The sequence below is a fragment of the Varroa destructor genome, unplaced genomic scaffold (assembly GCF_002443255.2).
Source record: "Varroa destructor unplaced genomic scaffold, Vdes_3.0 BEIS01000004.1, whole genome shotgun sequence".
Taxonomy (NCBI): domain Eukaryota; kingdom Metazoa; phylum Arthropoda; class Arachnida; order Mesostigmata; family Varroidae; genus Varroa; species Varroa destructor.
Window position 1 is genome coordinate 10,137,819 of NW_019211457.1, and position 23,645 is coordinate 10,161,463.

General features: G+C 40.4%; 1 protein-coding gene, 1 long non-coding RNA gene and 1 other non-coding gene across 4 annotated transcripts in view; 1 reads left to right on the plus strand and 2 right to left on the minus strand.

Annotated features, from left to right (window-relative positions):
- On the minus strand, positions 1–5,587 carry LOC111249386 (uncharacterized). Of its 2 annotated transcripts, XM_086986817.1 has the most exons (4): positions 5,478–5,587; positions 1,800–1,893; positions 707–767; positions 211–313 (listed from the first exon to the last, which is right to left on the minus strand). In XM_086986817.1, exons 1-3 carry the CDS (start codon positions 5,524–5,526, stop codon positions 737–739), a joined length of 174 nt encoding a protein of 57 aa, XP_086842943.1. In that variant the 5' UTR covers positions 5,527–5,587; the 3' UTR covers positions 211–313; positions 707–736. The 2 variants fall into 2 exon arrangements, with proteins under 2 accessions (XP_086842942.1, XP_086842943.1); XM_086986816.1 differs by lacking the exon at positions 707–767 and having other exon boundaries at positions 1–313.
- TRNAI-UAU (transfer RNA isoleucine (anticodon UAU)) lies at positions 3,659–3,750 on the minus strand. The gene is given in 2 exon segments: positions 3,659–3,694; positions 3,713–3,750. It is a non-coding gene; the product is annotated as a tRNA-Ile (tRNA).
- Positions 5,588–17,594: 12,007 nt separating the features above from the next.
- Positions 17,595–23,645, plus strand: part of LOC147755827 (uncharacterized) — a 13,282-nt gene continuing 7,231 nt past the window's right edge. Inside the window, exons 1-2 of the long non-coding RNA XR_015326212.1 lie at positions 17,595–18,612; positions 18,824–19,024. This is a non-coding gene — a long non-coding RNA (uncharacterized LOC147755827). The remainder of the gene's footprint in view (positions 18,613–18,823; positions 19,025–23,645) is intronic.

Consider the following 23,645-nt stretch of genomic DNA (forward strand, 5'->3'; position numbering starts at 1 on the left):
TCAGCCAAACAAGCGTACGCACACAAAGGGCAACAGCCTCCTGTTTTTAAAAATAGGACTAAGAACGAGCAAATCCTCAATTCCTATAAGAAATGTCGAGTGGCGAGCAGACGACGTTGAATTTCGGAAGGATGAACAGGTAGAAGTTGTTTGTGCAGAAGCATTACATGAAGGAGATATGGAAGCCCTGATGAGTGACCCAAGAGAAAAGGGGTAACTAAGTTTCATAGAGATACCGTTGTTGAGGCAAGGCAGCGGGAATATCTCTGTTGACAGCCAGGCAGTCGTGCGGAGTGACGCCTGACGTATAAATCTGTAAAAAAAAAAAAAAATGCTGCAGATAGCAAATATCCGTTGAGAAACACAAACACCCCATGGCAATGGGAAACGTTATGAATTGCTCGTGCGATTTGTTTTGTTTTGTAATGGCTAAGCTGCGTTGTCGTTCCATGCGTTTTTCTGCTTAAGTGCTGCGGCATGATGGATGAATAACCAGTGGGTTTTTTTTGATTCGTGACAATGTGGACGAGCAGATGAGGATAGCCGCATTTAATTATTATAGGAGGAAAACAAATAAATATCATAACAAACAGCAGTGTATAACTGTGAGACAGTGATTTTCTTTCCAAATCTTAAATATTAATAAAATAGCAGTAACACTGGGCCTACTATCAGGCGGATAGTAAGAGATATATAGCTATAGTACCAATGAAATCCATATGATAGAGAGGACATCTCAGTTGAGGTATTTTTCCATTACGAAGAAACTGCAATATTAAGATAATAAAAATTGTTACGGAATATCTTCGTTAATAGCAAAAATTCAGGTATAATTAATATAAGATCGCAAATGTAGCCTTCTTTCGCCCTTTTGCCCCGGATCGATATTGAGCTTTTTTTAATATATACTATACAAACTAGGTGTACAACGAACATTTTATAGAGAAAATGTCCATTATCAGTGATGCCTAGATACATACAGGGATGCTTAAATAAATACCTACATATATATATATAGACAGTGGGGATAATATGTTAGTTTCCAATACAATTTTGCGGTAACAGAGAGTAAAGACCAGCATCAGGCCCGATTGACTAGCCACATCAGGTTGCCCCGTAATAGGTGCGCAGATAAATAGCCTTTAATCAGGATAACAATAATTTCTTTTACATGGCTAGAAAAAACTACTTGTGAAAGCCGTGCCATCAGTGGCTGAATGGCTATCTCATAGGAAAGCATCGGGCTAAGGAAGCCATTTGCTATAGAATGAATCTTACGCTAAAAAAGAACTTTATAGAACAGGACATTGATAAGCGATGTTGACCGCAAAAATGCTTGTTTATAATAGGATAGGCACAAGAAATTAATTGCTTTTTTCGGTGTAAATATGAAAAAAGGTAGGGTAAAAATAACTACAGTATAGTCCTTTTTGAAATAAGTGTATAACTTTTAAGCTCTTGACAATGGCAAGGGCGAAAGACATATTTGCAATACGACCACCGACTGCCCTAGCGGCTAATCAAATTAGATATTAATATAAAAAAATAACAAGAAAAAATATCCGAGTTGAACATTATTCATATTTATAATTTTTTTTTTTTAACAACTACACGGTCACTGCATTTTTAGCATAATAAAAAAAAACACGAAAAGGTGTTTCAAGTTCGACTAAAATGCGACTTCTTTACCCTATTTTATACGGAATAAGCGTAAAGTCGCTATTAGGGCTAAATATACTTTTACACTATCCATATCTATTGCATAGTTTACTTCACCATCTTCGTAGCGACATACCTACCCGATGTAGAAAAGTTCCCGCCATAATCGTTGACAGGTCCTGCCTAATCTTGGCGTCACCATTCCGCAGCCTTCAGCGCACGTAAACCCCGGAACTGGAATAGTTGAAAGTTTTAAAAAAAAACTTAAGAAACAAAACATATATGTAATACTTCGTTTAAAGTGTTCTATCTGCTAGTCTAGAAAAGGAACTACACGATCATGTCTCGTAATAGACATTCAGATTAATACGAGCCAGATCGTGTATTAAAACTGTCAAGTGACAACGCTGTTTCTACACAATTTCTATATACGGACACTGAATTAGTCATCTGTCGTTGCTGACAACTTTCGTGCTGTTCGACTGGAAACCGTATGAAGTACGTAAACAATTAGCTGTAAACTGTAGAATCAATGATCATTTTGAGATAAAACGAATTGAGACAGGTATGTCTGTTGCTCGTGTTTTTTGTCCGATACCTCGACCATTAGACATCACTCCACACGGCTAATCCGAGCGTAAAACAAAATGTGCCTACGTTCGGAGTTCTATCTAGACTATCACGTATCTCTAAGCTTTACGGGCAAAGAGATCACCGCTGGGCTATTTAAAGTGATTTTAGACGACGATTGGAGTCGCAACTTTAACTTTACTCGAATCAAGAAATATGCCTTACTATTAGCCTCACCCTTTGCTTTGTTACTTCCTATTTGAGAAAGCTTGTGTACTCCGAGAGCTGCTAAGCGTATTTTTTTAAAAACCTTTTCTATAGAAAAACTACAAAAAAATTAAAAAAAAAAACTCTGCAATGTTCTCCCTTAAAAAATTTATAGACTATAGTCAGTTTGATAAACTTATTCCAGTTTGTTTGTATCCAATCCAATCAAATTGTAGTATTTGAAAAGAAATATATAATATAGAAATAAATAAACGTAAGCTTAGTTTGATTAGGGTTAATGAGAAGAGTTTGAACAAAAGAATTGATTTTAGAAGAATCTCAGCGGTATGTCAAAAGCTTTGGTATAATTTTCTAATTATCCATCAAAATTTTTGGTAATTTGTTTTAATATGCTAGCTAAATATGTTTCGAAATGAAAATATTTATTTTTAACTTGAATTACTTTAATATCAATGCGTCGCTATTGCCCCTCCTGTTTATCTAAATAGACCGTATTATATGTGAATCGTATCCTGTACCATTTGTCTCTGTTTCGAAGGCTGGCTTGACTGGAATTGATACTGCAGCAGTAAGTATCTGCCTGGCGCCACGACGGTTAGCGTAAAATGTTTTTAGCTTAAATTGTCGCGTCATATTCGGTATGGCAGCGTATTTACGTATGGATGCTTGTGATTTCCGGATAAACCTTGTTGAGGACAAGAAAGAAAGCCTGAATCGCATAATCTTTCTCAGAGTCATGATGTTCATGCAAAAACATATTGAAAATTTCTTGTTTAAAGGGCGCTTTGTTGCCCTGTCGTCGGCGCACCTCCTAACGATAACTGAACTATTACCAACCTCTTTATCAGTGTACGAACGCTGATAACAAACCTTTAATAAAGACGTACATACTAACGTAAATCTTAATAGTAGATGTATAAGATAAACGTGTCCGTTTAAATCAAATACTATTCGATAGTATTTGATCCAGTTAACGTGGATTGCCAGTAATAGTTATACGTACGACATTTTAGAAAACCCTTCCCTCTGAACGACTCTACCTTCTACCGTAAACGGTGCAAGATCGGTTCCAATATGCAGTTGAATCGATCATACTGAATATGGAAGCCAACTACCAACATAAGATATCTATTAAAATCTAGAGGAGTAACATATGTCTTTGATAATGTACGACCGCCTGTAGATCAGATCAAAAAGATTATTCCCCAGGTGAGATTCGAACTCACAATCTCAGCATTGCTCACGGCGACTGCCACATAAGTACCGCGCGTTAACCAATTACGCCACCGGGGATACTACGACGACGGCGTCGAGATCTGATTAATGACCAGAGATTTCTATCGAGAAATCGATATTGGCACAGCACAGAGATGAGCAGACCTTCAGTTAAAACAAAAACGATCAGGTCACAACACAATGACAGCTGCGGGTCGTTTTGCAGAGGAAAAATGGCTGAAAATGTTATGGCTGGTGTTGTTTCAATGCATTCTCAAAATGTCTTCCAACACATTTTGTTATGATACATTGCAATACGGTTGATCAAATACTGTTACTTATAATGGCCTTCCGGTCTTTCCTATTCATCAACATCGATTGTCTCTAGACAAGTACGTTCACAGAATTAAGTTGTCCGACGATCTTTATTTATTTATTTTTTTTGCAGTATCTGTAATGCTAACGATGTACATATTGTTGGCGATGTTAGCAGGCTCAGCTGATTACAACTTTTGTTGCGATAATAAAATAGGTTAATGTTTTTGCCCAGGTGTATTTTTAAATGGTTTTATCGCAGCTTGTTAAAACGCTTTAGTTTCTTGGTATTCTAGGTTCTCGAACTGTGTCGAAGTTTTTCCAGCCACCCAACAAACTGGGTCTAACCTGTGAAGAATATTTAAAGTATGATATTTCAGTACTTTTTGATCAAATTTTTTATCAAGCTTGTCTTGCTGTCGCCAAGATAGATTCGTATAATGCCTTGTTTAGCCAGGGATGTGCATGCTACTTATAAGTGTTTAAAAACAAGTTATCGATAAATGTACCGAACCTTGTTCAACTTGTCCATCAGTAACTTGAACATCTTGAATCAGTGTGTAGTGTACTCGGAACCGTGTACATTTAGCACGGGTATAGTGCTGATAGCCAGCCATCTGATATGCTTCAAATGATGTTTTCTGTACTGTTAGCAAGGTGGCACTGGTGGCATAACACTTGATTGTATTTGGTTACCTTGGCTGAATCTATATGTATCGTCCCTGCTTTTCATTTTGAGGATGGTTTGATACATTTCCTGTTCAACGCCAAAAACTGCCACCCAATTGGGTCCGTCGAGTACAGCGTTCTGTTTTATCGGACAAAAATGATGCCACCGCCATTGTTCGAGTATTTCTGCGTGTTATGTTTTTTTGATGGCTCACATACGCTCAGTCGGGTGGACCATGCGATTCCACGTCTAAATATAGAGGCGCTGGACTAATTCTACAAATGCTAAAATACCAAGTTGCTATTGTGACGTTTTTTTGTCACGTTTTCTCTGAAGCTCGATTCTTCACCCCCCAGTGTTAATGCTTAAGTCTACTATTGTACGTGACATTGGCAAAAGATTTCACTGTGGATTCTTTACGACAACTTACATTTACTTCTAAAATGTATGCTGGGCATTAAAAAAATCTTATAATACACACACACACACACACACACACACACGTCAACAGCTAAAGTGAACAGCTAAAGCTGCAAAAAATTATCAATCTTCTGAATAAATAATATAGCATTAACGAGATATATGTTCGGCAATACCAAATACAATGATGCATGTTCTAAATTATCGCACAACATCTGACATATCAGAATATACGGGGATTTCAGAGCTATGTTCGACAACGTTATAAAGGTTAATGGGCATATTTCGTAAGCGGTCAAAGCGGCACTCGTTTTCGCAAAGTAATCCCGAAGACCGTGATAAAAATAGGATGTATACTTTAGGTTGTACAAAATGCACTGGGGTACCTAAATGCACACACCGATCTCGCTCTCACCGACGGGATTTATTCCTTCCGGAGCGTTTTGCATTTTTGTAAAAATTTTGTAAAATAAGTAGCATATACATATGGTGCCGCTATCGCATTGTGGATTTACAACGAATTTCGAACGACAGAACGGTCACGGAATAAGATCGAATAATATTCGTAGTAGGGAATGCGTCCAGCTCGCCGAATAGCCCATAACGTCTTTAGCTGACGTTCGGCCCATCCTCTCGCTTGGTTCGTATTAAACTACGCTGTAAAATCTCGTTTTGAGCAGAAGCGATTGATCTTGCATTATGTGTTTGAGAAATTAATGAATAATCTTCATAGTTGTGTCAGCGTGTTCGAACGTTGGCAGTAGCGTATACGAGACACGCATACATAATTCATTCGTTCGTTGGCACGTTCTTAGCTAGTTACGACTGTCGAAAATAATCCCTTGGATAAAGGAGATTTTGTATTGCATATATAAATAGATAACAGGATTTTACTCGTTGAATCTTTGCCCTATAGCAAAATTTATTACACACTTTTAAACAAGTGATCACCTCACTTTCCTGATACAGTGGCTGATGTGGGCTGCGTTCTGCCATAGAGATCACATTGTTGCTAATACTTAAATGAGCAACAATAGACTATTATGTATACAGTCAGCTTTATTTTATCAGTAAGCTTTCTCTGATCTCAAAAATAGCCGGGCCTACTAGCCGGTCTATCTAGGAGATGCGTTCAACGAACTAGAGGTTAGCCTCGTTTGGGCCCCCTGTTCATCTGGATCGGTTGTTTAAACTATTTGATAGAATGAAAGCCTTTACAAAGCTTGATATGTAATTATTCGGATTCTGGTTCACATGCCGCCCTCAAACATGGTGTTCTATAGCTTGCGTTCTGCTAGAGACGAGGTGTGACCATAGGAGATTTCGAATCCAGATCTCACGTCACTGAGATCAGTAAACGAGCATCTGTGCAGTGCACTCTTAATGGGAAGAAGTATATGACAAGGAACGTTTCTTTTCCTAAATTACGTTGTCGTTGTATCAGTAGAATATTTTCTTAGCAGTAAAAATAATAATAGCCCGTCGTAACATTTAGTCGCCCAACTAAATTAGCGGTTGGAAGGCTACCAATTAGAGAATCTAACGCCTAGCTTCCAGGCGTCCACAACTTTGGTGCGATTTGCCCCAGTGGGCTGGCATATCGGTACTGTGCACTAGCCCATTGCACCGGTAAAACATTTCCTATAATATCGAATTTGTTACAGCAAAGCTAGCGTCACTTGATGAGCCAGGATTGCGTAGCTGAATGAAAAAACATCGATTTCAAGTTGAAGGCAATATGTTTTCACTGGTCGAACTTGATTGTCACCTTGTTATAGGACTGTCGAAGTGTGGAAATGAGAACAACGGCTTAAGCATCATTGGTGAGCCTTCCGTTTAGGAACTCCCTTTAAACGAAACATAGTGTATTTTACAAGCAAGTTAATGAATAACTCGATAAAATCGACCGTACTTTAGCGTACACGATAATAGACCTTACCGGACTAGGCCACATCTAACTCACCAGGATCAGCGTCAGCGATCGAGGACTGTTACTGAATAGTATCGTTTTACACTAATCTTAGATCATCATGTACAATTACATGACTAGTTTCGATCATTGCCGGATTGGAAATCGTACCTATGAAATACTCAGCACAACTCTACGACGGCCCAAAGTACAACAATAGCACTTCAGCTTAGGTTCGTCAGGGTAATTTGTTAAACACTAACTCGCCGCTGGCAGAATGGCCTGACTCCAGCTTCTCAGAGGCCCAGGTCATGAAAAAGCGCAATCTACCTAAGAGTCATTGCCCATAGCAACGTAAATTTTAGTTCCATCAACAAATCTTGCACGTGCGTTACACTGAGCTCAAACATTGCAGCCTTCGTTTTGGTAAAAATCGACGAAAATGTCCGCTAGTCGAGTTGCCTTCCGTGGCCTGCCTCGTTCTCAATCAATGATAAACCGACGAATTATCTACTAATGCAAGCGCGCAAATGATAATGATTGTCGACGCACACGGTCCATTTACGGACCGCAAGAATATGGCAAGCGAGAAGCCTCGTGCTTGCCTTATTCGTACAATCTATAGATTTTAAAGCGGAGCGAAAGCTTTATACGATCGTTACGGATGGTGACTTCGCGATGATGCTTCGTTGAATAGGTGATAACATCGCGAGATAAAACAACAAAAAATACCTTGATAATAACTAACATAGAACATATATGAACGTTGCACATCATCTCGTATCGTAAAATACAGGAACGCCACTAGTCTCTCTGGGGAGGATTTATTAAATATTGAGCAACTGCAACTCGGGTGGCTCACAGGATAGTCGCCAGCGAGACCGTTTGGCTTGGCTAGGCATCATCGCCAGGTTATTGTGTGACCGACCCCACGATGGGCGTTATGCAATAAAACGTATCCGAATAGTAACAATAGTCCTGTAATTATCGATAACGATAGACATCGGACCACTGTCGAAAATTTTAGCAAAACGCTCAGTTGGAAGCGATATCGGCAACAGGACGATTTGCCCAGGTGAGAACGCAGTTAAATACTGTTTAATGTCATCCGCGGCCTCTTCGACGCTATCAACTAACCACGAAGTTGAAAGACGACACAAGAAGCACGAGGCCAACGTCAGACTGGGCTAACTTAATTCACCGTCAAGACGGTCGGACAACGATTTCTTCTGTGTGAGTCGCGACATTTCGTTGAGAACTAGCTACCGCAATCAGAACGGCGAACTCTGTGATACATCAGACAATAATGAATTCCCTACTAATTAGATAATTTGTCTTTGTACTGCAGCAGTATCTTTAGATTACTGCGTAATAACTCAATACCGGTAGACTACGTATTCGGAACGATCGTCTGAAGCTTTACGGTAGACTAGCACAATGGTCGAACGCCATGTAGTACGCGATAAGCAATCCGATTCGGCATCATCGGCTGCGCATACTACCAGGATTGAGCATGCAGCTAGACGGATGGTTTGAAGATGTTCTTTGAACGACACCGGCGCGCTTGTAGGCTACATCCCACCCTACAGGCCCCCACTTGCTCCCCCCCGTCATGGTAAACCTCTGAGCGTGCAACCGAGTTGCTAGCGCACCGCAGCCTTTGGAAAAACACACGTCTATCCCGTAATACGATCAACATATCTGTGAAAGACACCGATGTACATACGATCGCACAGCGACCCGCTACGATACGGCCGATAACAACGGATGCAACGACGATGAAGCATTATATCGCTCGCTTACTTGAAACGCTTGCAAAATGGCCTGTATCTCTCACGTGACGTCTGCGCCTTTTGCCTGAACAAAAATGCTCGACAGAACTGATTTGTTGCTGACGATGACTTTTTATTGCAATCAATGAAGCTCGCTGCACATCAAAACGATACTGACTGGCAGCTTTGAACAGGCGGTGAAATACATTTTACAGTACATATTTAGCCTCACGGAAAAAAAAAAAAACGAAGGTGCTTTTTATATACAGTAGACATTAGCCACTGTTGAAACGTGTTGCCTATGTCCAACGTGAGAAATAATTTATCTGGGCAGAAAAGTAATGCCGGTATCTTCAAGCACTTCATCACATGATATAATCTCTCAATGATATAAATATGCAATCAGTTTTTTCGACGGATCAGTTTGTAGGCATGAGCTATAGATTTTCTTTGTAGGTTCCGGACGGCGTACTTTAATGTTGAAGAGGTGTTATTTTGTTTTTTTCATTTAGTTTCTTGAATGATTTAGATGGATGTACGTGGAACGATATTTTATATACAGTTGATTTAGATTTAATTTTTGATGGCATACACTACTTACGTACAATTTCCATATGATTTGTTAGCTAATTATTTCTATTACGGCTAAACGTTTCTGTATATTGGCGAGCAAGAGCAATGCGAGTGTCCAACGCACTCTTATCATTAGCGCGGCTCTATGATGCACTATGCCAAGCGATCTGTAATAATGACAATTTAGCGAAAAACAGCTCTACGTTGTGTTTCTCTTTTAAAACAAAAAATAAGAAGAAGAAAAAAGGAAAATACCTTCATAGAGAAGGAGATAAAAAATACGTACAAAGTAAATTATAGGCGTCGTAACCCTTTACGGTCGGATCGTGTTCAAGGCGATTAGGGGTGGCTGGTGCAGCGATATCTCACTGCGTTTCAAACGGTTAGCTGGATTTCAGGATTTGAGGGATGAGCGCTATCTTCACGAAGAAAAATCACATCCAAGGTGACGCAAGTGCTTTTAACTCAACTAAATGAAGGGGGCAATTTGAAGCGCGCCGCGACAGGTGGAGCTACGAAGATATTGGCTGGCCGTATGGCATATCAAGTCACGAAGCTAGAGATAAATTTCACGTTATCTCTATTTTAACAGATTTTTCTAATATAAAACTAAGACTTCGTCAGGGATGAATCTGGCAAATGAACGTAATTGGAAAATGTCTGCTAGACAAAAGCGGGTATTACTCACATGTTCAAGCATTTAGGACTGCGAAGCTTATACGCCCGTATCTGGCTTTGCGACGGTTTCCGTCTTTGAAACTTAAGAAGATAATCCGGACTGGGAGTCTACACTCTGTGATAAGATACCGGGCATTGCTACAACATAATTACGTATGCCGTTTATGTTTGCATCTGAAGAAAATTCGCCACGGTAGCTAACGTTAACGTGAGTCTACGCCTATGCATAATATGGTTACGTGTTTAATATATCTCCGTCGCTGTGTGGACACCGGCGAATTTATGACGTTAGTGGACTGAATCTGCTTTTTTTTTTTTTTTTCGTCATACAAGTTACTAATCAATTTTTTTTCTGTGTTACACGGACAACTCGCAGTATAAATTTCTGCTTGATTCGTATTCGATTCATAGGCCGCAACCAGCACGAATCTTAAACATACCGATTAAAAGCTATCCTTCTTCCGAGACAGATCGCCCCCCGTACAAACATGTTACCAACATGTCGCATACATACCAACAGTGGCAACTATCGGTCTGTATGTGACATGGCCAGATCCCGACTTGGACGCTGCCACTTAAATCTTGGACAACTTTTGCATTAAACATGATTTTCAACTTTTCGTTCCCACACGCAAGACGATAAGGGATAATCGCCACCAGGAACTATTAATCGACGGGCCCTCTAGACAGAGATATAAATTGATTTTAGCTGTCAAAAAGTAAATGGGTTTTCGATGGGCACTTTTATGAGGAAGGTCGAGTAAGCATCGCTCTTCTTTATCCTGCCGTCGCCGCGTTTCGGTTCAATCTCGTCATCAAGGTAGAACCAATTAAGCACTGGGCGTCCGTTTTCTGCACATGGTAACATGAACAAATCTCGCGCCGAAACGTACACGTGGGTGCTGAGGTGGCAAGCATACCCCTCAAAACAGGCTGACACAACTGTGGAAACAGCAAGAACGCGTTGAAGTTTGTGTTGTTCGATAAGCGTTTACGGGAGCGAAATTACGCCGCCATTTTGCGGCGGTTCCCTAAATCACTGTCGGTGAAGTACACGGGTAAGGGTCATTTTTGTGCAACTAGCTAACGTAGAAAGAAAGCTTAATGCGATTTCTGGTCGGTCAGCCAAGAAGCTTCTCACAAACGATGATACTTTATTGTGCCCTCATTTCGCATATGTAATTCTTAAATATGTACATTTTGAGTTGAATAGTTCAAAACAAAAGATGATAGAATTAAGTTTTCCTCGAATTCGTTACTACTCGCTGCTAATGCTATGTGATTAACACCGACCTTGCACGTTCGACGGAAATCGTGGTTTAACCTGAAACTCGACAGGCGACAATTGTCTGTTAACTTACTCGACAACTAACGTTAGTCTCAACTATAGCAAACGGTAACTCAAAATAGGGCATTTTTCTGATTTTTTTTTGCTTTCAATGAACCGCTAGCAGCATATACTACAGTAAGATGTTAAGAATATAAGCTAAAAATAATCACAGAAATTACTGGTTTCTCGAAATGCGGAGCACCAAGCTACGATACCGTCTGCTGGCTACAGCAGCGAGGCTTCGGTCGCGGAGCCATCACATTGCCACACAGTTAAATGTCCTTTACATGTCCTAATTCCATTACACATTTTAAATTATCTAAGAATGCTGCGTTTTTCACACTGTTCTCGTCAGCGTCGACTAGTTCTCCTTTGTTGATTTTTGAGCTGGTATGAGGCGCGACTTCGACTTAGCGTCACATAGGCAACAGGACTAGAAACTCCTGCGCTTGTTCGTTAACGTAAAGAGGATTGAATCATTATTATGTCCAGTGACGTAAATGAGGATAAAATATTTGAACTGATTCGTATTTTGGCTTCCGTAGACGTGGGCAATATTTATTCCTCAGGATAAATATAGATAAACGTTTGTACATTTACAATTACTTACATATTAACAAAGGATATCTACGCTTCTCATGATTGTTTTTTGTGCGGACCACAATTTCGACTCTCGTTGGCTGGGATCTCGTTTTGCTTTTTTCGGGCCTTTTTATTCGGGTCTATGGAGCAACGGTAGCGTTTCTAGTCGTAGCGGCTATCCATTTCACGGCCAGTTTCGCTCTTGCCGAAGCGAAAAGGTTGGTTGAATCAGCGCGACGCGCGCTTTAGCAAAGCGACTGAGACTCTACTCCAATGGCAGGCTACTTTGATATGGCAGGGAAGAGATCGTTTGGATTTAACAGCAGTACTAATGTAAATGTTTCTATTTAGCTGTTGTACATTATGCGAGCTCTTATCTTTTCGATTGTTTCTTACTATCGCTCAAATGAAAACCGAAACAAGACGACGCAGTGAACGAGTGCAGGAACGGAGAGACCCGATTCACTGGCACTGCCTTTCTGGCTGCGTACTTAATTTGGTCTAACACGCGTACGCTGACGATTTCCATCGACAACCTTGAACCAGTATTGTTATGTCGTATAAACATCGTATTTGTTAGTAAAAATAAACTTTACAAACATCTGTTTCAGTGTAGAACTATTTTCTGGATGATGTCGAAAGAAATAGAAAATGTGCATTGTGATATAACGTGTGCACGGTTATGCGATCTTGCAAATTGTCTAAGTAGACATATAAGTGTTCGATGGGATGCTGTGAAGCACGGCGGTTCTTATAGGACGCACGGGAGATGATCACGACAAGGAACGACTAATGTCCAACATGACGGGTAGGTCTCATCGGATAAGAGAACATCTCAAGGGCATTCGTTAACAATGCGTTCGCATACTTAATCGTATACATTTAGATTGAAAGGATTATAATTGGATCAATAGACAATGCAGTTCGGGAAAACCAGTAGCTAGAAAGTGGCCCAGAGCGAGGCAGCAAAAAAAAAGGCCTAATAATCGACAACGATTTAACCGGCTGCCCAGTCTCGTTGGCTGCGCGGGCTTTAACATCTAACCGATGTCTTTAATTGTTATGCTGCACCGTCCAAGATCATTTGATATATTTGTGACACTTCTAAGAACATCATTTCGTCCGCGTATGTACGTCAACGAGACGAAATAGTATTTAGAGTAAAATGTACGCAATTGATTGATGTGTTGCCTTTGTGTTATTGCTTTGACAGATTTGTGACTGGGTCAAGAGGCACTTATCGCCAACGGAGGAATTTAGCAGTTCTATTAATGTGATCAATAAGCACACAGGATAGAGGGAGTTTGCTTGCTGAAAAACTTACCCGCACTAGAAACAAGTTTAGATTTAGAACAAGAACTTAGATTGTACCGCCACGCTCTCTACTCAGCTTTGCCAAGTGTATCATCGCTTGACCCACACGCGGCTTATTTTAGTTAAAAAAAAAACAAACAAACAAACAGCATTCATAGGCTCTAAAGTTAACTTGGCGGAAAATCATGTTTCGAGACGTTATATCAGCACTGGCTGACAAGACGCAAAATGCTTAAACGTAAAGCCAGCCTAGCTAACTTCTGCTAAGTTCTGCGCAAGGTTCAAAATCAGGCTTGAAAATTTACTCAATCTCGGTATTGAGTTCTAATGTAAGGATGATATTTCGGTTGAGAATTTTCGAAAAATACATATAGCTCAGAATTTAATACTTATAAAATTAAGTAATGTCAGTGTTGTGATTAGTTGCTTAGGGCAAAGGGTTGCTGTCCAGTGGGATAGCGTAGAGAACAAGGTTAGATGTCCAGGGCTACAGAAGGCGCGATTGATGGTACAATGTTTATCTACGGATGCTCTTTATTTAGTCATAATGAAATAAATTCACAAATGGCTCATTTAGCTTTTAAGCTGTACATTTATTACTATTTCACCGGTTTTCCCATCGTCTATGAATCGCTGAGAACTATTACTCTGGCATTCCGTTATAAATTACAATTGAAAAACTAAATGTTGAAAATTTTTATCATATCTTCCGTAACGATCGCGTTGTTTTTTAAATTGACAATGATTTTTTAATTAGTGATAATATATCTATTCACAAGTATTTTATATTATATGATATATCTATCGAAATAAGGAGATTCGTGGCAAGTTTGAATAGCGTTAGGTCCCTTTGTTGGACATGGCTTAGTTTCAACAAAACATTAACCCGAGATTATTAGATCCCTCTTCGCCCCTTTTTATGGATCTCGTTGGATAGTCCACACCTACTACAATGGTATAGCCAGTGTACGACTATCTTGTCCTTTTCGTGCTGCCACCTCACACCGAGTACCCATAGCGCTACGTCTAACAAGAGTACGACGCTGATTTCGGCGTGTCTACCAGAACTAGCTCGTTGAAACGTTTACGAGTTTCAGCCTTATGCTGATGGCTGCTTAGGCTAGAACAAATGAAAGCAGGAAAGCTAGCCTACTAGCCGAAACTTTTACTGCGACAATCTTGTCCGTCAACGTACCATCGTATGATAGTTATAGCTGGCCTTTAGCTTAATGCACCTTGTAGTACATGGATAACTCGACGGTGTCTCGACCTGCGTCTAATGCGTTGCAGACAATAAATCTCCTATGTAAAACGAGGCCAATGCGAACGGCCTGCCCCAACCCATGCCCTAATACAGACAGACTTCAAAGGAAGCCGCGACCAGCCAGCTCATAGAAATACATTTGTATACTCACATAGCTGGACTCGGGCATCGATAACGTCCGCCCAACGATACTCATCGTTACAAGTTCGAGACTTGTTGTCCGTCCTTAGCTTATTTGTCGCTATATCAAAGGTCGCTTTCGTTTCGACATCTATGTAATGTATGAATAAGGCGCCATAGTATTTCATATGTACAGTTTGTTTCTATGAATCGGAGGAGATTCATTTAGAACTATTGGGGAGCAGCCTAGCGGATCGGAAATGATCTAATTCCAGCCAAATCAAACAGATAGTATTGTGTAATGTAATTTATTAGTAACCAATTGTGCTATAAAACTAGGTAAGTACGTGAAATATTTTTTTGTCATGAACGATCTAACTACTCCGATATCTGTGTAGTTTATTTGTTTGCACTCTGTTTGGCTTAACTCGACAGACAGCTCTTTTCAACTGATATCGGCGCCTTGTTACTCGGATAGTCACCGCCTTTTGTTCTGCCTGTCGTTCAGGATCATCCATCTATTAAGGCCGCAGAAACTATACCAGTAACAAACGGAATTTCTATTTTACCTGTTTTTTTTCTGCCCACGGCTGACTCACGACGGCTCGTATTCTCATAACTCTAGCGTCATGCACTGCCTTCATGAACACACGTAGCAACAGACCGCCTAAGGCTGTCCGCGATTCATTGCATGTAACTCTCGCCTTATATAGTCGCAGAGCGTTAATCATAGGGTATAAATAGGAGATGAAATCGTTGAACGAAACCTGTCACTCACAGTTTTTTTTTTTTTTTTTAACAACAGCGGAACGATGAGTTGCACATACTTGACATTTCTCGAAAATTCGGTTTATGTTCTACCTGTTCTCCAGCCAAAATCACTTGAGTGAGACCAGTGGGGGATGGCTGCAGGAGTCTACAAAACGCTCAGAGGAATGATAGAAAAACAAGAAAACTTACAGATCTGAATAAACTTGCGAAAGTTGACGACTCCACGCACAAGTTACATGATGCATCCCAGACGAGTGGAACACAAAGTAATTCTGTTACTCGTTCCACCATTTTCTGATGATGACGTTATTCTGATTTTTCGGTGACGACGTCGAGAAACGTCAGCCAAATGGACACCGCGCGAAATTTTGCGGTTAATGTGTAAGTTTCTGTACGATTTCAAGCGACAATTCCCATACGGGCAATAGTTTCTGTAATACCTCTACGAAACTGGTTGATGGTTGTCACTTCCTCGTCGAGTCGCTGTTCTGTTGCTCGTTTGGGAAAATGTGGAAGATCCTACTTCGACGCTAGAACTAATACTTCGGCCAGCTGTCCTTTAGTGAAGACATAAGTGAAGTAGGCAAAACTTAAATACCGAACGATGCTGTAAACGATCTTTCTCAAAGAAGGCAAATCTAGCGTTTACGGGATTTTAACCAGAGTTAGCAGTTTTTCAAAGATCATTTCCTGTAGATATATGCTTTTTACTACATTTTTAAATGTACCGTCCGTTATGAACCACATATTAGAAAAAAGCCACCCAAAAATTACGTAAAAACCATCGAATGATGACCAGCCTTCCGTTGGGTTGGGTCGGGTCACCTTTTGAACATTTCATTACACTTAGTTTTAGAATCTAAGTTTGCAAAAACTATCAATATCTCAGCACCACAGCAACACAGAAAATGACGGAAGGGCCGAACTAATGCGTAAAATATGGGATTGAGCCACCCTAAATTCAATTTTTTCTAAAAGAACATAATGCTATATCAGGATATTTTAATCCATTTAAACTGTCTGATGATCTAATGTTTAGGTTGATCTACTCCTTAAACAAGATACTTGTTATAGACTGCAATTTCGAAGAAAAGAAGAACTATAATTAGAAAAATAATTTTAATCCCCATTTTTCGCAACGTTTTGGTAGCTTCCCCCTGTTACACTACATCCAGCTAGCGTACGTTTCGAATACTCGTTATAGAAGATGACCAGTTGTTCGATGGTAAAGCTATTTGCACTTTTTTTTTTATTTTTACCAAACTTCTATTAATTGCCTCAACGTCTGTCTCTACAGCCAAATATCATGTAAATTTAAGCACTCCTAAGCGTTTCTATTCACTGAATTTATATACATATATATATATATTTTTTTATATAGAATACAATTTATCTAATATCGCAGTAGTAGTTGTTGTTGTCACCCGAACGTCGCAATACTTCACTATCAATGAACATAGCCCGAAGTCTCCATCTTCCATAGAAAAGCCTCAGTCTTATTGGCGTTGCTGCACACAACGAGCAGTTAATACCGATGTAAACTATGGGAATCAATGGCTTGCGTGTAGGTTGTAAGCACAGAAACAGTAATGCAAACAGGCTAAACGGAATTGGCAAGTGTGCATGGAGAAAATTACGGCAGAACTAAAGTTGGCCTTCCAGAGAAAAGGGCCGGCGAGCTTGAAAAGTGCGGATATACATGCAAGAAAAAGATATCATTTTCACTAAAGTACTCTATCAGCTGAGCTGTATCATATTTGATTATCGTTATCAATGACTGATGTGCAACTATCGAGACTCTGGTGCAACAAGAAATGGGCGATGTTTCAATGAAAATATACGGACCCATTTAAATTCAACAACGCGACCCGTCACAGAATATGGCTATTGTAGGACACGTCAAGGGAAGCTTTTTTGATCGACTTTGTCCACACAGCGATCGTAACCAATTGTGTGTTCCGTATGAATGACCTAGGACAAATTTTTGATGCACTAATTGGTTGACTGACTAAAGGGTTTGAGTATCGTTCGCTGTAAACGGGACTCTCAGAGCCGTAGCAAGATTTCCTTTCTAAATCTCGTATTTTCTTTCCTTTCCTTTCCTTTCCTTTAATAAATCTAAAAAAGAACGAAGTGTAGAAAAACTGTTACTGCACAGAGAACTTCACTTGCTCACCAGCATCATTGACTGACATTATAAAAAAACAGGAACGACAGTGGGTCGTATTAGCCCATAATGTATCGAAATCTGGACGACACACACCGTGGGTCATAACTGATTTCTACAGCAGTACGTATACTAGTCGAACTGCACGCCGCGTTACTAGCCCAATACGTCAGTGCCATGTGGGCGCACGTTATTTGGGCGGTCGCGAGGATAGAAACATCGTGCGTCAGAATGCTATTTCTCTAGTGAAAGAATAATAACTTTTGTAATCAAATATGACTCTATTCTGGTTATTATACCTGCATTCTTTCGCTCAGGCGCCGGCCAAACGAAAGGTGCCTGTTTACTACTTATGCCAAATGTCGCCGCTAGTTGGTTAAAACAAAAGCGTCCTATTGTTTTCCGTAAATGTCTTATTCGTGGCCAGCTAGCAGCGTTTCTCTACCAGTTCTAATTCGATTTAATGATAATATTAACACTCGACATAGCACGAACTACTACTATCTGTTCCAAGGCATTGTACAATAGCGCCGGTGTGTGTCCATACATTGTAGATCAGCTCATCGGACAATCGTGCAATTATCGCGTGCTGTACGCGGTAAAATAATATGTTGCATGATCAGACCAGTACCGAATTCATCAACGTTAATTGCAATCGCGGCCTGTGTATCTGTATAGATATGATTTTTCGAAAATGTTTAATACGAAAAAACGGGTGTAACGAACGTGGTTTTCCAATGCGCGCAGTTCAAAGCCATAAACACACTGATTTCTATCTGAAATTGCCGCTGCCAGCCTTAAATCTGCATTATGTATTTCATACACGAGCGAGTCATCGGCCGATGCCGGTCTTCCTTCTTCGTCTGGTAATTGTCGAAATGTTATGCTTCTCATTCATCTTCGAACGACTGTGAGCGTCTTCATAGCTTTCCGTTTCTGCTGCCTTACTCCGCAAGTGTTGCTACGTATGCGAAATCAATCCCCACGATTTCAGCTCCGAAAAAGTTTTCAACGGAGCTGCGGCATTCCAAATTTCTGTCGCTTCATTGCTCTCGGTGAGTCGTCGTAAATAATACATTACGGTACGTGTTTGTAACTTCTGGGTCTTCTGAATAGTTATTACATCGAAAAGGAGATTATTCACAAAATGGGCATCAGAAAATTGCGCGGATCATGATCGCGTTTTCGCTGCTATGGGGCAATCGTTTATTATGACAGTTGTTTTTATTTAAGTATTCCGTTTTGGCATTTATCTATTCATTCCAGGCTATGCCTCACTGATTCCAAGGTCTCCTCTTTCTCGTCTCAGCCAGCCCGCGGAACTTCTCTAGAGCAATACAAATAAATGTTCTACTTACTCGAATGTACGTCGCGAGTGCTTGTTTCCCCGGTACCTTCGTAGACCGAGTACAGTTTATACGTTCGAGCTATATGAGCGCTCAACTCGCAATCACCAGCGATTTTGACGTAAGCCACTTCCTATGATATCTATTACATGCACTAGTATTGATAATGGGTCCCACGCTCACAAATCGAGACGAAAACGTGCCAGCATTCTCGATTCCATATCTACTAAGCTACCGGCTATCGAGTTGAGCTAGCCTTTGGCTAACCTGGAAGTATGAGGTGAAATTTCAGGCTGCATCACTACTTCAACAAAATGGAAAACGCAACCTAGAGAAACTTCCCAGACTATTATGGTCCAAAAACTGAATTTTGCTTTGTTATACCTAGGTGCGTGACTTATGGCACGGGTCGAAAAGTTGGGCAGGGCCACACCTATGATACTGGGAAGCTGCAATAGAGCGGGCGTCGGGCCAAGGCAGACGCATTAAGTGGAATATAGTAAAGGATTACTTGATCCGGATCTGTCCCAGTTTAGAACATATACCCAGAACCTCCATAAAGATGTGCTTTTTTTTTTATTTAGTTTGGGTTATGAATACATTTTTAACGTCGATTTTATAGAGAGAAGGTGCAATGTCGATTTTATAGAGAGAAGGTGCAATAATATTCAGTGTTCCAGAGCTGAAGAGTCGTCAGTAACTATAGCCAAGGTTCTAGACATGAAAATTTGCATGACGATACGAGGCGTCACCACTTCAGTCATTTGTAAGATTATTTCTTACAAATTAGCTAGTCGTGTTATTATTATTATTATTATTCTATATTGATGTCATATTATAAATGACATAAAACAGAGATACTTTTATTTTCGCCAACCGACTCAGCACCTACTTCGGACAGGAGTTTTTATCGCGGTGAGTAATGAGTGGCTAACGAAGCAGCATCGTGATGATGGCTGCTTTAGCCCTGGACAACAAATAAATAACGCCAGTAATAAAAAAGGTTTTCGTTTGTTTCGGGCCCTAAGGCTTAGCTTATTTTATTAGAATATTAAACTGGCTGGGCTGTACAGCCTCAGAAACGATTTAGTAAGTTGATTTGGCCACAACATGTACTGGCCAATTGTGTCGAACTGAATTTTTATTTCTAAAGTTCGATAGTCTCAGCTATATTATAGCAACGATCCATCGTAGTCGAATTGCCCTGCAACACGAACTTTGCCCGTAGTGTTCAAACACTACTTGGCATTTACCAAGATGTAGGTGTCAAGCGGTTCCACGACGCAGGGGACCTCCATCAACGTCAATGAATGTACATTGATAAAATCCATAACACCCGAACTCGTTCGTAACCCCCGAGTTAAAGCTGTATGATCAGTCTTACATTGCCGTATTCGGAATGACCGAACGCTCCTCTATCTATTCGTCCCTTCGTCACAAATTAATAACGAAAGAATCTACCGTCAAACGAATATCGAGCGTCTTTTTAAGCAGTAGACCGTGGCAGAATACGGAAACTGGTCGAACAAATACGAATCCTAAATAGTCTCCAAACAGACACTGGTTTTTCACAATAGAGTCCTTGTATACGGTAACGATAATTCCGGCAAAGGCGTCAAAATCGACGTCGTCTGAAGTCATCGTATACAAGATCTTCCCGTTGGCATCGGTGCGGCCTCTGAGAGAGATCTTCCCATCACAATCCTGAATAAACATGTGAACTTTCTTCCGATATAGTCCTGTATTCCGGAAGTGGACAAGTCGCAAAGTGCATCGCACTTGAAGTCGAGCCCCATAGAACAAAGCTGGGGGAATCGTGGGCTTTAAACGCGTTGCTTCATTATGCAGCTCGAAGAGATTTATCAGCTGCCGGCTTAAGAGCTTGTCGGCGCAGCTAAGAAACGCGAGAACGGTCTTCAATTCGGATGTCATTAGCCTCGGAATCTCAGGAGTCCCATCGGGATCAACCATTTTGTTTCAAAATAGATTTCACTCACCCGCCGCCTCGTCTTGCGAGGAAATTTCGTGCCTAGTATCGATACGTTTGTTAGTATTAATAATAACACGATGGAGAGCATCGTTATCTCTCGTTTGACAAACACTTGCCATCGACAAAGCAAATGCACGCAGACTCAAATTCTGAGCTAACAACAATCGGATCATGTTAGAGGTGCACGTAGGGTAGTAGTAGTTGTTTCTGCATTATATGACAATCCCTGTAGTACTAGTACGCGATTTAGCGCCTTACAGCTAAGTAACTGTTTACATATACGTTTGAAAAGCGGGCCCTATATTCGAGAAGTTTCCAACCTTACAAAATCGGCTTAAGACTATAATGCGACTACCCGCTTGGATCATTGCCAGCGAGTTGGAGTTGGAAAATGTTTATAAATATTATTTGTTCATATGAGAATAAAAGCTCTTGTAAGATAGCTTTTCCTTTTATAGATAGCAGTCACGCTTTTCCAAATCGTTTAAACAGCCGATATACGGTTAGAGCCACTGTGTAATAAAACGCGATTAATTAAGGATAACTTTATTGAAACCGCAAAAGCGCTGAATAGATTTTCTAAAGTCGCTAAAAAATGGTACAGAGAGAACTCGTGAGAACAAATCGTTCTTATGTCCATTGGTGACTCGACAGCCAGTAATTCGCTACCGAGCAAATCATTAGGTTACACCTAATTATCTCTAGAACCCAAAAAAAGAAAGGGTCAAAGGAGGTTGGAGGCTGGCTTGGATATTTTGGCGTAATGTTCCATGTTCATTTTCTCGTTTGGTCCCTTAGATACATCTACTCTCGTAAACGCAGTTGGTTTCAGAGACTTCAAAGCCGGTCTTTATTAGGTTTTTTTGTAGGTACTAAGAGTAGTTAGTAATCTTTTGAATAACTACAATGTTCCACATTGCAGCAACGGGACAGGTAACCAGAACGGTAATACGTATGCCACCGCCAGGCTTTACGCTCACAAGCTGCATGTTAAAAAAAATTTACAGGAACAATTTAAAGTCAAGCTTCATTAGGCCGGTATCTTGCCATATACCTATTTGATAATGTTTCTAGCAATTTCTTGAGGTTGCAGCAATGCATTACGTTAGATTATAGTCTCTTAGCATCATCTGCCGATTATCAATCCTTAGCATCAGCACTGGACCCCTGTCTCGGTATTATGAGCGTTGTTTGGTGGGGTTGCATTTTCCCCGTTGTTTCAACGTTGTTTCGCCAATGTCACGTAAATACAATACGCATTCTAAAGATACGAAGATTGCCACTCGAGAGTATTCCGTTTGTGGCGCTTCCGGTATCTTGTACTGTCACTCACAGTTTCAGTCTTCACACGAACGACTCTTCTATGAATCTAAAATAGAGTAAGCTAAAATTTGTGCACTATAATGCCCCTCTGAAATATATCCTGACATGTATCAAAAAGGTTTCTACAATCAATTGCATCCTTTTTCTCAACAAATACAATTTAAGTTTTAATGGAGCGAGGTTCTTCAACAACATCATCATCATCTTTGTCCGATGAAAGTTCCAAATGGCTGGGGGGCTACGCAAAACAAAAAGAGCGTTAGCACAAATGTCTCATGGAGACCCACAATGGCACCATTTTTGACTTATAGATCATTGAGGTCGGTGAGAGCTTGATGACGCCAACGAATATGAACGTGCCGATGGTTGTTGAATGGCAGAAACATTAGAACTCAGTTAGCCCGGTTATAAATGCACGGGCGATACCGGACAAGCAATCGATACTGTAGGGTAGATTTAGAAGGGACAATTTACACGAAATCTGGTCAAATCAAGAAGAGGCTTATAAATTGGCGAAATTAAAATGTCTTTCGAACTGATTTAGCTACTGACCAATACGTGTTCGTACGTTCTTATGAGCATTTCGAACTCCCCCAAAGCCCAAACTTCGACAGATCTTCGTTGACACAGCTGCCACACTTAGTGTCGTGTTACTTCTCCTGCTGTTACTGTTGGCACTAGAGCCTATTTAACCAACTGCCACTACTCGTAGCTAAATTGTTTACAAAAGCGTTCAAAATACACCGTTTCATTCAATGATGAACGTTTACCACAGTTAGGCCTCGCGCCTCCGAACCCAGTTACCAACAAACAGCAAGAACGGGTTCGCCTCCCGCCATATGAATCTATACGCGTCAAGAAGTGCATATTTCTATTTGGAGCTCAAAATTAGTCGTCACCTTCAAAGACAACGAGAAACCTCTTCGTTGACTGAAAGGCCATTTTGTCAACTGACAGAATCGTAGTTGACTTATTGCCAAATGATGGCAGTAGATTGCCGCTGTATCTGCCAACGCAGTCATCAATCCTCGTTTTCTTCGTCTGTTTGAAGAAAAAGGGATGAACTACAGTATAATAATGGTTAATTTTGTGTTTTCCGACCGAATGTTTTCCCTGTATGGAATCCTCGTTTAGCTCTCGTGGTGCCTTTAAAATCTGCAAACCACTGAGAATAGTAACCTCTAAGGATGGAGCCTATAGAGTGTAACAAGAGAGACAGACAAGAGACAGGGACTACGTTCAGTTAAGTGATCTCAGGTCGTGTCGTCCTGCTCTGTAGGCATCAGCTTTCGGTTAACTTTAAACAGTACTAAGAGCCTGTCTCCATATGTCACGAATAGTTGGGAAGATATACGGGAAAGGAGCATTAGCAGATAGCTGTTGTTTCTGATGATAATAATAACAGTTTTATCTGATTTTACATGATATT